Source organism: Anarhichas minor, unplaced genomic scaffold, assembly GCF_050575085.1.
Source record: "Anarhichas minor isolate MPS153535 unplaced genomic scaffold, ASM5057508v1 ptg000025l, whole genome shotgun sequence".
NCBI lineage: Eukaryota > Metazoa > Chordata > Actinopteri > Perciformes > Anarhichadidae > Anarhichas > Anarhichas minor.
Genome location: NW_027466471.1, coordinates 13,654,238 through 13,671,667, shown reverse-complemented (window position 1 = coordinate 13,671,667; position 17,430 = coordinate 13,654,238). Strand labels below are relative to the sequence as shown.

The window sequence follows — 17,430 nt, the reverse complement described above, 5'->3', positions numbered from 1 at the left end:
GTTGATATCAAAACTCAAAACATCACATAGTTAGACAATACTCAGACTGTCACATGCTTTCGTTATAGGAGAGGAATTTTGTGGTTGGAAAAACAATCTCAGCCTGAAAATAGGCTAAGCCGAACCTAACCTGAGCCAACCTCAACTAAATGTTTTTTTTTTTTTTTTCAGTCAGCAGAATTTTGTTAAGAAAATAAAAATCGAGTTTTGCTTCTTGACTAAATAAGCAAAACAATATCATATTGCTCTGGTAAGGATTGTTCTTGTAATCTGTTTTAGTAGCTTGTTATTAACTTTTATGATACTGTTAGACAGACCTAATGACTGATGAGAAGTGTTATGCCATGAGAGTCAGAAAATCTGATTATCTGGGACATCTCTGCTCTGTTTGTTCATGTGTCTATGTCTGTTTCTCTTTTTACATACACACTATTTATTAGCATTAGTGCTGGGGGTAAATTGTGATAGACTCGCATGTGCTTTCTCATTCAGACAAACCTATATGTATGTACAGTACACATTGTTGACCTGCAGTTGAACCTGGAAGTAGCTCTGCAGTGCAAAGCATCAGTACTAATGGATTAATCTGGTACTAGCTTTTACTTACCTCACTTTAACTCTGCTTTTGACAGATTTATCAAGATTGTACAGGTTTAAAATATTTCTTGGGCTCATATTTTGGTACAGTCTTATGCTATCATCAAGGTATACTGGCACAAACTAGGGCAGTGAAGCCTAGGTTGTAAAGAAAATGCTTACGACACAAAGAACAAAGGCATGTACACATAACATGACCTCAAACAGAATAAACCATGGTAATGATCCTTTGACAAAGTGCTAATGGGTGTGTGTGTGTGTGTGTGTGTGTGTGTGAAATGTGATGTAATGCTTTAGTCGTGTGTCATTGGGAGTAGGAGCTTTTCAGAGATTACATTAGTGAGAATAAAGTTGGACTATGGAACCTGTGTCTCTATGACACTGTAGAAAATGTCTGTGTGCCTTAAAAAGTAATTCAACTTGTCACTCAGGTGTATGTTTGTAATGCAAATTAAGTATTTTTATTAAACTTCTTCGATGCCGTTTTTTTTCTTTGAAGATTTTTAAACGCTTGAAACTGTTGAATTTAATTCCAAACAGGTGGAATTACCTCTGTTTGTTGGACTTTTTACCTGATTTGCACAAAGTGAAGTCAATATTTTAAAAGTTAATGAATACAACAAGCAGATAAGTTTTTTTTTACAGTGGCGTTGCCTTTGTCTATTCAGTAAATAGGCCATGTTCGCTGTAGCACAGGAGGGGAAAAGAGAAGTGTTTAGGTGGTTTGTTTTGTTCTCAAGTTCAGGATGTGGTTTAGCACCTCATGTTTTCTGGTGTATACCGAATACCTGATGAATGTCAAAAACAGGAATATATATTTCATTATCTGCAGGCTATTAATAAGTTACATAAGAGATGGTAATGCAAAATAGGCCTGGTCTTGTGCTCCTGGGGTCAAAAGCCCTGTGTTGTTGTGTTGTTTTAAGAAGTAGATCATTTAGGAATTATAGATTCTTGCACGGTAAGCATTGTACTCGTACTAAATGATCCGTCTCACTGACGCAGAGCTTGATTTAACATTACCTAGAAACAGACAGACATGCGCAAACATGCCACAGACGTATCAGCACCAGAGAATAGCTGTAAGTGCTGCTGTGGGCTTGCTTAAACACATCGGGTGAGGAAATGAATTTGTGTGTGTGTGTGTATACTGATCTATTCTTAGCCTTCTCTCTGTGGTCCATGCAGCCTTGCAGGGCTTAGGGATATTTACGTAAGAGAGAGAGAGAGAGAGAGAGAGAGAGAGAGAGATGGGCCACACAGATCACCAGCCCAGAGGGCCCGACAAACTCACGCACACACAGTCCCGCCCACACACATGCGTCTTGTGACCCCCCAGCTTTCTGGATGACACTGTCGATGCTCCCACAATGCTTTGCAGCAGCTGAACAAGCTTCTTCCATACACATATCACACATGTTTTAACATAAACTGACAAGATGTTCAGTGACTCAGTATACTGACCCCTTTTTTCTTCCTTTCTTTTCTGTCCCCTTTACTCCATCAAAGGCCGTATGTCTTCTCTCTGCTGACATCTCTTGCTTATGACACAACAAATCTGCTCCTCCGTGCCATCTTTTTTTCCCATCTTATCTATGATCTCTGTTAGGTTATACTGTAAGTACATGAAATGAAGACTTTTTCTACCCCTCCTCTCCCTGTAGGTCTGACGTAGTGGTGCTTTGCTTCTCTCTGGCTAATCCCAATTCCCTGCGCCATGTACGCACCATGTGGTTCCCGGAGATCAAGCACTTTTGTCCCCGGACGCCCATCATTCTGGTTGGCTGCCAGCTGGACCTGCGCTATGCCGACCTTGATGCAGTTAACCGTGCGCGCCGACCCCTAGCCAAGTGAGACGCCTTCTTCATCAGGCATTAACAGTCAAATTCATTTATTAACTGTAATCCCAATTGTTCCATCGTAAAAGTATGTAATAGTATTAGTAGTAGTAAAATGAAAGTATAAATATATGTTGTTCTCAGATGAAGGCATAACAAATTGTGTAAAAGATCCTCAACTTCCTGCTTCTCGTTTCCTTGTACTTGTACTTTTACTTACATCTTTATCTGAACACTGTCGTCTTTACATCATTATCTCTTCCTGTCCCACAGACCAATCAAACCTACCGATATCCTTCCCCCAGAGAGAGGCCACGAGGTGGCAAAGGAACTTGGGATTCCCTACTTTGAGACCAGTATTGTTGCCCAGTTTGGGGTCAAAGATGTCTTTGACAATGCCATCCGAGCCGCCCTCATCTCCCGTCGTCACCTGCAGTTCTGGAAGTCCCACCTGAAAAGGGTCCAGAGGCCCCTTCTCCAGGCGCCATTCCTGCCTCCTCGTCCGCCTCGCCCCATAGTGGGCATCCCTGACCCGCCTCCCACAGACGGCGAGGGCCCCGATTCCCTTTTCTGCCAGCCACTGTGTACAGATGTTCTTTTCCTTCTGCACGGTGGTGCCACACGCGTATTTGCACACAAAGTATATCTGGCAACGTCCTGCTCCAAGTTCTATGACCTCTTCACCCTTGATCTTGGTGGATCATGCATGGGGCCATGGTGGGAGGAACAGGAGAGCAAGGAAAACTTGGAGAGTGGAGAGGAAGAGGAGCAGAGCAGGAGAGGAGCCAAGGAGCAAGCTGGGCGCACTAAGAGCCTGGACATTGATAAAGACGGGGTAGATGGAGGAGTGCGGGGCCTGAATCGACCCCAGCTGCTCCAGCAGGGCTCTTTGAGGACTTCCCAGAGTGATAATGCGCTCCCCTCTCGAGCCCACTACTCCATGGGAGCACTGGGGACTGGTCGAGCACTTTCAGGATGGGGAAGGGGGTTCCTGAGTGTGTGTCTGGAGCATGTTGATGATCCCATGACGGGACGACCACGACTCATGACTGTGGTAGCCATGGATGCGCTTATACAGGAAGAGCCATTCAAGGTGACTTTAAAGCAACAAGATTTCAAAAAACATCATTGTGCAATAGAACATAAATCTGTTGATGTGAATATTAGAAATGTTTGGCATATTACTGCAGGCTACAAAAGCTTTTTGGTGTTTTCCCAGTTGTTCCAAAGCTGTATATTTGACGTCTGAATTTGTTCTGGTTTCAGGCGGTGCTTCAGTACCTGTACACGGGCAGTCTGGACGAGGGCCGAGGGGATCTGATGCAGGTGGCCACCATCGCAGAGCTGCTTGAGGTGTTTGACCTGCGCATGATGGTAGCCAATGTTCTCAACAGAGAGAGCTTCATGAACCAGGAGATCACCAAGGCTTTCCACGTCCGCAGAGCCAACCGCATCAAGGAGTGTCTCAATAAAGGCGCTTTTTCTGGTAAACCAATGTGCCAACAACTCAGTGCCTCAATACATTCAGTAGCATTGGTGTCATTGTAGCTGTTTTCCATATATGCACCAGTAGGTGTTTGACTGTAGGTGTGTGCATGGGTGTAGAGGATTACGAAAAGCTGATGAGGAGAATGTGCGAGAAAGACATTAAATATTTAGCTAATGTCCAGCATTCTTTTCTCTGTCTCACATACTCGCCGACAAAGATGCATTTTATATGTTGTGGTTTCCCTGGTTTCTGAAGTCCTTTTAAAGTCATCAGGTGATCTGATGACTGTTGTTTCAGTCTGCTCGGTTGTCTTTTGTCCGCTCTCGTGTGCATCCTGTGTGTTGTGGGTGTGCGGTGTTGTCTGCTCCCCTAAGCTGTTATCTATGCATGTTGTCACAGCATTTGCAGCCAGAGCCAGAGATCAGCTGTCTCTGAATAAAGCCTGTCTCACATTCACTTCTCTCTATAATTTATCTGTTGTCTTCATGATTATAGTAATGGTAATCTTCATATAAAGTGCTAATAAGAGATTCTATTGAAACATTAGGCAAGAACAACTGTATTATCAGACTTGCTCAACCCAGTTATTATTCAAGGATTGTTTTTAAGATAGATGAAATCCTTTGCTTTCAGATTTTGCCCATTGCAACATTATTACACTAATATAGTTGCTGTGTTCCTTATTGACACTTTCTCTACCAAAGCTGTAGTCCAGATTCCACACAGGATTTACTCCATGACCTACTGCCCTGCGTCTGCTCTCCTTCCCTTACTCTGTGTCAAACGCTGTTCTGCCCTTCTGTCAATTTATCTTTCTGTCTGTCTACCTGTGTCTATGTCTCTGTGTGTGTCTGTCTGTCTGGCCTTCTGCCTGTGTGTGTGTGTGTGTGTGTGTGTGTCTGGACGTCTGCCTTGTCTGTCTTTCCCCCTCTGTAGCTTGGGCTTCTGTGGCACTCCAAGAGATGAATGCTCTTTTCCCACCCCGGTTTTAGATGTGGTGTTTCGACTGGACGATGGCTGCCTCCCGGCCCACAAGCCCCTGCTCATCTCCAGCTGCAGCTGGATGGCTGCCATGTTCCGAGGCTCTTTCATGGAAAGCTACATCGAGGAGGTGAGTTCAGATATACCGGGATAAGCTTCAGGATGGAGTTAACTTTAAGTTTTGAGCAGGGATTTAGTTTTTGTGTCCTGAATCTTAGGAAGCTAACTCAGGTCAGCCTTTAGGAGCAACCTAAGCACGCTCCTGTACCAAACAACAGCAGCAACATCTGATAAAAGAAGCGAGTAAGCAAAGGTGAATGGGTTGCTTGGATAAGGTTTATTACTTGGTATGTGAAGGTTTACAGCTCAGCATGCCAGAGGCCTTTTATCAGATTGACCTACAAATTGTTGTTTCACTTGCAAATTTGGTTGAAACTCTGCAATTAGTAGATCCCCGGAGGCCTTGCACACATAAGGAGTGATGATAATGCAGTAGCCCGGCTTGACTTGGACTTGCCCCTTAAAGACTTGAGACTTGACTTGCCAAAAAGGACTTGTGAGCATCTCTGACACACAGACATACTATTTTTCACACATCCCGTGATAGCAGAACTAGGATGTTTCACTAACCTGTCTCAGTACTCAAAGTAAGCCCAGAATAGTACCTCTTTTGAGGTCAGCATTGTCCAAGTGGTGGGTCTGGTTACTTCAGGTGCGCTCTCCCTCACCTGAGGTTCAGCTTCTGTGCATGTGCAGCCGACTTGACCTAATCAGAGAGGAAGTTCATGTCTCCGTCTGTCTTTAAGTCGCCTCTCCCTGGACTGTGTTGCCGAACCAGATCCTCTGGGGTATGATTACTTTCACGGTCAGTAGGGTTAGGTTACATACATTCAGGCCCTCAGAAGGATTGGAAGTAATCAGAGAGGGACAGACAAGGAATACAGATGTTGTGTATCCAGTTTAGGTGTAAAGCTCAAAGTTATAGAAGGCATGTTAGGAGAAAACTAAACCATTTTTTTTTTTTTTTGTATTTCTATGCGGATGGCCTGTATTTTATTCCAGAACACACCATGTGAGTGGGTGTGAAAAGAAGCCATTGCAGCTATTGTGGAAGGTGGTGAACACAGGACATCAGCATCACTGAGGGGGCACAGTGTTTGGTGCTGATGGGCTGCCGGTGTCTATGGTTACTCCAAATGGTTCATGTTAGTGGCTAATGTGGCATTGTTTATGGCATGGAGCTGGCACAGCATAGAAGGCAGGTGCACTGGAGACAAAGACTCAAAGGCTGACGGCACAATGAAACTGCCGGCACTTGTGTTTATGAGAGTGCATACAGTATATTTGCATGTAAATGTATCTGCATTTTTACGTTGGTAAAACGGCTTTGCAGTGCTAAGTATTTAATGTGATTTTATATGCCAATGGCAAGCTGCAGTTACTTATTTCCTTCTTTAATAGGCAAAGGTGTGAAGTGTTGCTAATGCACAGATTGCATTTACAGAATTGCCATGACATTGACTCACAACGTGTTGTATTCACCTTGAGGCACACATCTTCACGGGTAAATGCTATTTTGAAAAGCAGTGTCAGTAGTTGTTAGCAGACATGCTTACTAAAACACTCAACACTGGTCTTTCATAGAAGCAGAGCATTTAGAGCAACTACTTTGACACAGCAGATGGTCCGGTTCTGTTCGGTTACTCTAAAAGAGAATCCATACTGGAGGAAGTATTAAGAGATGTGGATGTTGGAGATTTACAAAAAAGAAGTGAAAAATGACAAGATGAGTGTATGACCCATTTACTCAGTTTATATACAGGGCAATATTCTTAGACATATTCAAAATAAACCAAATTGTTGATTTCCACAAAATCTATCAAATTAAATGAGTGTAAAAACAGGAAAATATAACAGTTAATGGGTTATCTTTATGAAAAGACTATATCATCATATTATCATTTTGCATCTGTTCTCTTAGGTTTGGGAAGATCATCATATCAATCTATTATATGAAAATGTATAGAACCTGTAAATATAACTGTGAGAGCAGCATGTGATCAGCCCGTGCTGCTCTATTTCCACGCTCACATCACACTTCTCAGTATTTTTAGATTCACACATTTCAGTGGCGATGCTGTTGTGTGATAACATGACTATTCTAGTTCGGTGCAGAACAGCGTTAAGATATGTGTTTCAACCTAATTTTTTATCATCATCATCATCAGAAAAAAAGAGGAAACGACATGTCCTTTTTTCAGTGCAGAGGAAGAATGAGGAAGTTTCTTACTCTTTCTCTTAAACTTTGTACCTGATCTGTGGTGGCGGCTCTATGACTCACTGCTTTTCCCTCACCCACACATTATTTTTTTAGTTTTTTGAGTATTTTACACTCATTACGTCTTTTAATGTCCAATTCCGTTGAGCTGAGGCCTTTTTTAAGCCCTTGGAGGACTGATATATCGCATTTACAGAGGAAGATTTATTTGTTTGTTTATTTGCACAATACACATAAATAAAAAGACAGTGAAAATGTAAACATCCAACATTGTGCAGGAGAGATTGAAAACATAAAATGGCTCAGGAAGATACATGCCCTATTAGATATCAATAGTACTTGAAAAATGGATAAAGGATAAAAAAGGATCAAAATCCAGTTTCCGTAGCAGTTCTGCAAAGATTGATACAAATGTACAACTTACTTTAAGTTTGCAAGTTGAGATGCAATACAACAAAATCCAGGAAGTGTTTTAAAACTGTCCTTTTGGGTTTGCAAATAATGTAAACTATTAATTGAGCTCTAGGACGGCAGACTGAGGGGACAAAAGAACACGTGTCAGTACAGCTGATGGGTGTTTTCCACACTGTGGATATGTCCACTCATTAATGCTTCCTATCCCCAGCTGGGGCTTCAAGTTCTAGAGACCACCCTTGTCGTGGTGTTGTAACATTTTAGTCATAACGAGAGGTCGCGCCAAGTTGACATTCTTCTAATTGGCCATGGTGGTGGAAGTTGAAGAGCCTCTCAGTGGGTACACTTGGAGAGCTCCTGGAGGGGGCAGGTCATCGCTTCCATTACCTTGCCTTCCTTTCGTCCTTCCTGGGCTTAGACTGCATCACCTGCCAGTGACTTTTGTGTTTCCTGTTTGCTGTTTGTCCAAATCTCAGTAATTAGGACCTTTTAAAAGGTCTTGCTCTTTTTATTCATGTATGTGGATACATGGGGGGGTGACCGTGGCTCACTGGCTTAAGAGGGTTGTCTGGTAACCGCAGGGTCAACGGTTCGATCCTCGACTGGGACGTGTCACGTGTCGTAGTGTCCCTGAGCAAGACACTGAACCCCCAGCTCCCCGGGTGCCACTGCTCCCTATATACAGGGATGGGTCAAATTTTGTGTATGTGTATATGTATATGACAATAAAAAGGGTTTCTATTCTATTTCTATTCTATATAACTACCAAGTGTGTTAGTGGGCTACACCTAAAAGCAGCATGGCCAGTGCCTTTTGTAGCTAAGGTGTGATTGATGCTATGGCGACATCTAGAGGTTATTGCAGGTGATTGTTTTTATTTCTTATAATGGTCTCTGGTTCTGCACCTTTTCCCCACTACAAAACATTGCCCTATTGGTTTATATGTTGTTTGACCGTAACAATAAAAACATGTTTTGCTGTGCATGTCTGGAGTGGTCCAGTCATCACTAATAGTCTCTTACTTATAGACTACATCTGTAGGTATGTCCTATGTTCATATATTATTGTAGTTCACTATAAAAGCATCGTCTTTCCCAGGAGAACATTGATAGTCAGTCTGAGTGTCTCATTTGTGCAAAGGGTCCGATAGCAGGGTTGCCTGTGTGTGGTTTTGGGTCTTTAGCTATAGCCATATTGCTCACATCACTAGCCCCCAGACAGCGCTTTCATCTGAGCCTAGATCAAAAACACTGCTACCAGAACAGCATGTCCTCTGCCCTTTACCTCCAAATACACACTGCACTGCTTTAATTGAAGTTACTGTCTTTTTTGCACCCCACCCCATTTCTAGCCATTACGCTTACAGTATATACTTGCCAACACCTTTTATATTAACTTCTCATGAAAACAAATGTCTATATTTGTGCCCATTTTTCTTTCCTCATGTATTTTTGTTTTGTTTTGTTCAGGTATCCATTCCTAACACCACTGCAGCCTGTATGCGCGGGGTGTTGGAGTTCCTGTATTGCGGTCTGCTGACACCCTGTCCTGGTCTGGAGCCCATAGAACTTATTATTCTGGCCAACCGTCTGTGTTTGCCACGCCTAGTCGCCCTCACAGGTAAAGACTCTCTCTGCAGAGCTAGAAATGTTGCAAAGAGAACCACTTACTCGAATGTCTTCTTTCGAATATATGTTGCAGGATATGGTTATGATCAAGCTTTATCAGGCATCATCAATGACTCAAAAGAGTTGTAGGTGCAGTGAGTTGTTGCTCGTTGCAGATTGCCAGACAGACTAAGAATTTTTGAATAGGAGATAAAAATGTCAGTGGTGCATGTAAACAGTAATATTGACATGATTATGTGCATGTTATGCGTCTCCAGAACAGCATGCTGTGGATGAGCTTCTCCAGTTGACAGCAAAAGGAGGTGACATTGATGAACAAGTGTTGGCTTACCTCGAGCTTGCACAGGTCAGTTCTTACAAAACTGTTCTTCAAATGATCAATTTATAATTTACCAATGACACATTTTACATTGTGTAGGCCTCTTCTCTCACAGCTGTAATAACTAATTTCTCCTCTGTTTTTTATTATTTATTTTTTTTTTTTCAGTTCCACAATGCCAAGCAACTATCAGCTTGGTGTCTCCATCACATCTGCACTAATTATAACAGCATCTGCCGCAAGTTTCCCAAAGAGATGAAGGTCATGTCTGCAGGTATACAGGCACCTCGCCTCTCTCAAACCCCTTTCACACGCGCAGCTTTCCCTTCAGTAAAACTACTGAACTACTTCCTACAAAGTTTACTTTGCAGTGCTCGTTTGCACAAAAGTACGTTTTCTGGGTTAAGCACACTGCCAAGGAATTATAGCATGCTGTGAATTGTTCACAGCATGCATTTGATTTGAGTGGGAGAGATCACATTTTGGTCTGGAAGAAAATAAACCTGAGGCAAGGAACACACGAGCCCCTCATTAACTTAGCTGACAAAATTTGTCTTTCAATATCCATCCTCATGTTTCATGAAGGAGTGAATACATTTTACACTCATTTTATAAATAGTTGGTTGTAATGTGACCATGGGGAAGCCCAACAACTACTAGAATGATAATCACTTTGATCTCATGAGTTTGATGGGTAATCGTAGTAATCTTTAGTGACTTTTGTTCGCTCACTTGTCCTTACAACTTTACGTTACTGTTGGTTGTTTCCTTATGTCACCTATTTAATGACATTATTCTTACACAGTCACTTACTGTGCAACAATAATTGTCTATGTTGCTATTTCCCCCTTCTTTTTCTGTGCATATCTGAAATGACACCTGAAATCTTCCATTTTTTTTTAATGTCCCCTTTTCTGTACCTATCTTTGTCCCCCCCCCTCTCTGTAGAAAACCAGAAGCACTTTGAGAAGCAGCGCTGGCCTCCTGTGTGGTTCCTGAAGGAGGAGGACCGCTACCTGCGCTCTCACAAGGAGCGTGAGCGCGAGGAGGAGATCTTGCGCAAGCAACACACCAAACGGGGCTGGTGTTTCTGGAAGCACCCGTCCTCCTCTCCGCACGTCTCCTAAAGGGTTTCGTCCACTAACATCCTACCCAGGATGATTAATCCCCGCCCCCCCCCCCCCCCCCTCAGCATACAGAGGAGGTCGACATTGAACCCTCTATTATCAGTAGATAAATGACTCTCAGTGCTACTATGCCTGAATGTCAGCATGTTTGAGGGAATGTATGTGCCTCTTTATAATTGTGGGTGACTTCATGAGTGCATTTTGGTATATGCTCCTGTGTGGACTTAACTGAAGGTTATGTGCGTGGATGTGTGAGTGGATGTTTGCCGTTGGCATGACTGAGTGATGCTTCCGAGTTGAGTGCTTCCCAGACTCCCTGATCTATAAGGGCATGCAGCGTTGCAGTGCACCCCCTTGTCCCCTCCACAAGAGCTCTGTCCCTCCATCAGCACTCAGTGTCCCAGCCTTTGGGTGATTGGACTGGGAGCAAGGGCTCTCTATTTCTCTCAGTCTCCTTCCTTCACATTGACCTTAATGACTACTCATTGACCACTGCAGCTCCTCTCGGGGGAGCTCACTTCTGCCTTCACTTCTACGTAGACTGTTAATTTGTACACACAGACTGGTGCAAAAGATCCACCCCTCTAAAACCAGCACTGGATTCCCAGGAACTGACACTTAGCAATGCAATTATTATTGTTTTGATATTATTTTACCTTTTTACATATTTTTGCTTATCAGGGGCAAGTGGAAGTGTTGAGAATTTTGATTGCCATTGCAACAATAGCACTGTTCTAGAGCCCAGGTTTGGGTGCAAGGGCATCCTTAAAATCGTTAGCAAGTTGGGATACTCCAGTCAGGAGGCTTGATCATTGCTATTAGCCTAAAGTTTAGAACTGAAGTGGTCCTTGGTGTCCATCATCCACCCCTGCACTTCCAACCCCCTCCTCCTGCACACCACACGTGCAAAACAAAGCTAAAGACAAGCTCTCCTTGATGCACCTCAGAGGCATTCAAAGTGACCACTCTACAGCAATGATGGGGGTAAATAGGGCTTGCCTTACTTGATACCTCTGCCATTGAGGAATGATGGATGCAGCATTAAACAAATGCGCTTGTTACGTCCATGACCACTTGGTTGCATCAAAGCACCTCAGCCAGCCTGCCTTTACACCCCTACACCACTAGGGGCAGCACTGCTCAGGGCCCCGGCACTAACCTTCACACTAACTAACATTAGTTTCTGTGCCTGTGATTGCTTCACTCTAGTTTCAGTCATTAAGATCAGTATAACTTATCCTTGCAGTGTTATAAGAAAGCTCACAGTGTTTTTAGTGCATTTGAAAAACGGATTGCAACTGACTATGGAGTTTCGCCTAATTCTGGATACCAAAGCTGTGATTCTTTTGATCTCTTTCTTCCTCGCTTTCTTCATTTCTGCTTCCCTGCTTCTTTTATTGGCAAGAGGGGATGGAGGAGAAAAGAGAAGGTGGCTCACGGAGGAAGGAGGCAGTATGATATGGTATTTGAATCCCATTTCGTGGTGGTGTTTTCAGTCCGTGGTGTCAGAAGAAAACTGCTGTCACTGCTGGACATTGCCTTCCATTCCTCTTGCTGGAATTGAACATGGTGCTTAAGTCACAATGAGACAGTGTCCACATGAACACACAGACACACTAGCTATTTTATGTTCACAGTTAAGCGTCTGTCGAGTTGTTTAGTGTTTATCTGCAATGAACGTGCAGAATATTGATGATGGTGTTCAAATTTGACACACTTTTTAAACTCTTAACAGTCTGCAAGAGGTAGTAATAGGTCACTTTTTTTAGCGTGTGTAGATTTCTGCCTTTACATACAGTGGTTTCAACTTTGTAATGTCTTTACCTGCTTTTGAATTCAAAAACAGTGTGATCTGTTGTGCTTCCTTGTTAAGCAGGAACATTATATTTCTTTAGATTAAATTTACAGTCATGAGTGTTGTCTCACGAGACCCAAGTGAGAATTTAGCTGATTCCTCTGTGAAAAGATTTAAAGTGGAGTAAAAGTGAACAAGTCTCAGTCAGTATTACATGCAACCTACATCATTTGGAATTACTCCACGGATATTTTTAAACTCATCCCAGTGCAGTGCTTTGGGAATTTAGAAATGAGACCTAAAGAGGAAGAAGTTGGGGGACAGTTTTTGATGGACTTCCATGGCCTCCTTTTGGTTGCCCATAGAAGGGATGGCTGTTAGATGTCTCTTATTGATGGTCGGTATGACCCATTAAGCCTCTTCTCTTGGTCTGTGTGCCTTATAGTTGGATAAAAACCAGCAACATCGTAGTTCAAAGCTGCAGACAGGTTCTGCACTGGTGGACATGATGGATACAGTAAAAACGGCCATGATAATGTTGGAATGGATTGGTTGGTTGCTTTATGCACTCTCAGCCATTATCCTTCTTGAGGAGATTTTTTTTGAGCCAGCTGGAGTCATGCCTGCCGAGAATCTTAAGGCCTGCTGCTTGTTTTTATGCAGACAAAGAAACTAAAATTAAACTCTTTGTAGAGTCTAGTACAGTAGGTTGGTCAAACAAGAATGTTTTCTAGACAGGGAATTATTTGGATGTAGAAGAACTCTCCACTGACCAGGTGATTGATTAGCAGGTTGATTCCTGTATGGTAACTTTGAAACCACTGACTTTGAGCACTGGCTGGCCTGTGTGCTGGGGGAGTGCAACCACTTTTGTAATGTGGTTAATTTGCATGGTGGCCTAACTTTGTCATTATAATGACACTTGGTGTTGGAATGCACTTTTCTTCCTTTTTGTTGTCTATGAATACCTTTATGTGCTTAGCATGAATTGTTTCTTATGTCAAATTGTTTTTTAAACCTGATGATTGTAGCACGATATTTCCACTTCTTCTTCAGTCTTTCAGAATTTCCCACAACTTGCTCAGTGAGGAGCTGAATAACACAACTTCAGCTTCTTGGTTCATGTCTAGTTGGCGCTGAACCACACAGTAGCTCTCTGCGTGCTATGTGGCTTTATGCATAACTTTTATTAAGTAAGCTCAGCACAGCTCAAGGTAGCATCGCTAATTATACATAATTAAATAACATAATTAGGATATGTTGCTGCCGTGCAGCAGTCCCCTATGCTGTTACGGTGATTAGTACAATCAATCTTATTCTTGTGAATTTTAAGATATTGGGCATGAAACAGAAAATCATAAAAAGCTAAATTTCATATTTCAAGAATGCCCTTGATGGCTGAAAGCCAAGTGTAATATTTAGGTTAAGCCTGTATGAAATGACATGTTTCTGTGTAGAACAGTGCTTCTTCACCTTGGGGTCGGGACCCTATCTGGGGTCACTTGGTATGCATGTAGGGTGGTGGGAAATGATCATATATATATATAAATACTGTAGGTTTATAATATATATCTCTACAATATTTATTTGGATATTTTAACTTCCAGTTGAGAAACCCTATACAGAGATGGAGAGGAGATGCAAACCTTGTTAGCTTTAATTAGCCCTCAATATTTGCTCCACACTGACCCCTACAGGCCAAAGTCACATTCTGATGTAGGGTTGTGTTATTCGTCCGGATTGTCTTGTTCTATCCTAACACACCCTTTTTACTGTAACATTCTCCTCATTTATCTTAGGTGGAGCTTTTCTTCCTTCTTAGCACGCCTGACCTTCCTTTTTAAATGTGAGGCCTAGTGACTGAGAGAACACCTGGTTTTTAGTCGTAGGTGTCTCCTTTCCTGTGCCTTCAGTGAAATCTCACGCTTTTGGCTCTGTACATGGTTGGCGGCACTACACCTGCAGCCTTCTGGGCTCACAATAAAGTTGATTAAGCCAAGAAATACACACACATGTGAGCACCGATATAAAAATTAGGCAGCTTTCTTTAATGTACAGTATCTTAGCGTTGTTACCGGCTAACTTCCAATGATAACACAGAGATGGAGCTTTACAAGTTCAGTGTGTAACATCATCTATGCTAAAGAAGCTTAAATTATGAAATGACCAAGAAACCCAGCAAACCAGCAGTTTAAAAAAAAATAATTTTGCACTCTTTCAGGTGCCTGCACTTTCTATTATGTAGCCTAATACAACTTTTTTAATAAGTACGCTAAGTCTTTGTATTTGCCAGTTTTCTTGATCAACATTTAAATATCTTATTACTTTTTCCACTTTCTTGTGATCTGTCTCTCTCTAAGCCAAATTCAATAGCATACCCTATTGCTTCCACTATTTAGCTGCAATGTACTATCATGCATGAAGTCAGTGTATTCTAATTTGGGGAATGGCATCTGTGGACTACTGGTTGGATTAAAGGCAGATATTAGTTGGGACAACTATATATATATATATTACGCTTTAATTAATATAGTTGTTATCCAAAGTACAGTACAGTGATGTAAATTTGAGTCCCAGCTGGAATTAACCTGCTCACCGTACTGTATCTACAGCATTTACTTAGCCGGTGTATACATGGGATTGAACGGACGGTGAGGCCCAGAACAGGGAGTGTTTATATAGACATACATGGTGTGATTAACCCCTGGTCTATACTGTCATTTTTAGGTGGATCGTATATACTGTATAATATTGTTATGTTTGTTTCCATTGACTCATGAGTTTATTAACATTTACTGCTCATGTTATCGTGTTTATTACAATAAAAGGCAAAAGAAAGAGCACACCACACTCACAAATATTAAGGGCTTTCAAGAAAATAAGCAATCAGAATGTTTTGCTCCTTTTGCAAAAGATGTTTTGAAACTAAAAATTTGTAATATTTTTGAACCACTGTGATTTGTACAAAATAAAAAATAAAAAGTAGAAAAAAGTTTTGTTTTTTTCCCTTTTTTGACATTTCAGTATTTTGATGTTTGACATGGATTTTATTAAAAATGTTAATCTTTTGAACTTGTCTCATGTGTTTCTTGTTATTGTGTGTTTTCTTGTATAATTCATAGACTTTTCTGATACCTAAGTTAGTTTTTCCACTTAAAGTTTGCAATTAAATGACTTAAAAGAGGCGGTCATTAAGATATGAATCATTAAGGAGAACATAACACTGATAAATACCACAGACAGTTCTGCATGAGAAAACATTTGAAAATTTGAAATTATATCCATATTCCATATAAATATTCTTTGTTGTGAATTTAAACTGAAACCATTTACAGTACATTGATCGATTTTGTCCATTAGGTGACACACTAATTTTTAGAAAATGTGACAGTTAACAAGTCAACAGAATAAAGTAAAAAAAAAACTGAAAACAAGAAAAGCAGTTGATTCTATTCGTTCTGTCTTCCACTTGTCGTTCTCAACCCTTTTCCTCACACAATGAATGCAAACTTACACACACTGCAAGTTTGATGCAGCTGTGCCACCTAGTGGAGAAAAGCCCCACTGTGCAACCTTACTGTGTGAGATACAGAAACAAATACTTCTACATGGAATAGGTTGAACACATATTTTCTACACATTAAATCAATTGTTTTCAAAGTTGAACACACACATATACAAATAAACTCTCTTTATTTAGTTTTTGTGATGAAATCTACAAAACATGTATAATATCATACAGAATTGAAGGTATTGCAAAACTGTGTCCAGCAGGCACGGGTCTTCTGGCAGGCTCTCTACGTTTAGTGGGGATTCTTTGAATGAAGTCCTAACACATGCCTTGGTTCACAGATATTTACCCTTTCAGGGCCCCGGCTGGGCTGCTGTCAGGGGTTCCCTGCTGTATTAACTCATGTTGAGCAAGCATACTGAAATGTGCATGCCTCTGTCTCATCATCAATGCCTTATTTGTTCAGTTTCAATATTAAAAGTTGTCTTCAAGATCACCAAGCAGTGGCCCTCCTACATACGTATATTCTTTTCACATTTTCTTGAAACTTTGGATGAAAGAGAGACTGAATCAGCAGCTCCTATACCCAGTAGCTTCCTGAGCCCATGCATAATCAACATCAACATGCTGTGAGCTGAGACTTTTAATAGAGTATGTCTGGTAAGAGATCCCAGAAAGCCACAGAAACATGAGGGGAGTGGGCCGAGTGTTGTCATGGTAATGTTTAGTGATGTGGCTGATGATGAGTAACTTTAGAAGAGTGACGAGGGAAGGTGGCGGTTGCGGTACAGTGAAATATGTATGTCATTAGGCCATCTCGACATGTGTGTGTGCATGTGTGTTACAACCAGACTCTGCCAGGAAAACACAGCAGTGAAGCTGCCTGCCGTGAAACTCTTAACAACCAATGACGTACACCAGTTTTCCTCTCATTCTCTAGTAAATGGAGGAATTTACTAGCGTGCTTTATGTAGCGGAGGACTCAGCATCATCCATGGTCACGAGCCATGGTTTGAACATTGATTACAGACATTTATGCTGCGTCAGCTGTTTGATCCGTGGGCTGTGTTCAAGTTTCCCACCAACCTTGCCCCTGCTCTCGCACCGCAGCCTCGTAGAACACATCTTAAATCCCAGACACACGATGACATCACCACATCTGGCTCTCATTTTACAGGGTTCCCTTCGGGATGCAGATAAGAAGGTATGAATTTGAGAGCAAAAGACAAAACACTGTCTTACAGCTGAGAATGCACAATGCGTTGGGGCTCTTCTTCGACCACTCAGGTGTGAGAGGAGCATGAAACAATCAGATGCTGTACAGACGAATATCTGCTGATGCTTGAGACCTTGAATAATATGATGGAGGAGGGAGAAGAAGCTTTAAACCTCAGAGAGGATGTATGCCTGATCAAACCTGGATCAGCACTGAGCCGCTCAACAGCAAGATTGT

At 41.8% G+C, this 17,430-nt stretch overlaps 1 protein-coding gene across 6 annotated transcripts in view; it reads left to right on the top strand.

Moving 5' to 3' along the window:
- Nucleotides 1–15,458, top strand: part of rhobtb4 (Rho related BTB domain containing 4) — a 39,766-nt gene extending 24,308 nt beyond the window's left edge. For all 6 annotated transcript variants that reach the window (XM_076098865.1, XM_076098866.1, XM_076098862.1 and 3 more), the window contains 8 exons: nucleotides 2,262–2,447; nucleotides 2,709–3,528; nucleotides 3,702–3,921; nucleotides 4,917–5,035; nucleotides 9,067–9,217; nucleotides 9,483–9,571; nucleotides 9,713–9,818; nucleotides 10,493–15,458. In XM_076098865.1, the coding sequence (XP_075954980.1) occupies nucleotides 2,262–2,447; nucleotides 2,709–3,528; nucleotides 3,702–3,921; nucleotides 4,917–5,035; nucleotides 9,067–9,217; nucleotides 9,483–9,571; nucleotides 9,713–9,818; nucleotides 10,493–10,671 (1,870 nt within the window). In that variant the 3' untranslated portion in view covers nucleotides 10,672–15,458. The remainder of the gene's footprint in view (nucleotides 1–2,261; nucleotides 2,448–2,708; nucleotides 3,529–3,701; nucleotides 3,922–4,916; nucleotides 5,036–9,066; nucleotides 9,218–9,482; nucleotides 9,572–9,712; nucleotides 9,819–10,492) is intronic.
- Nucleotides 15,459–17,430: the final 1,972 nt, after the last annotated feature.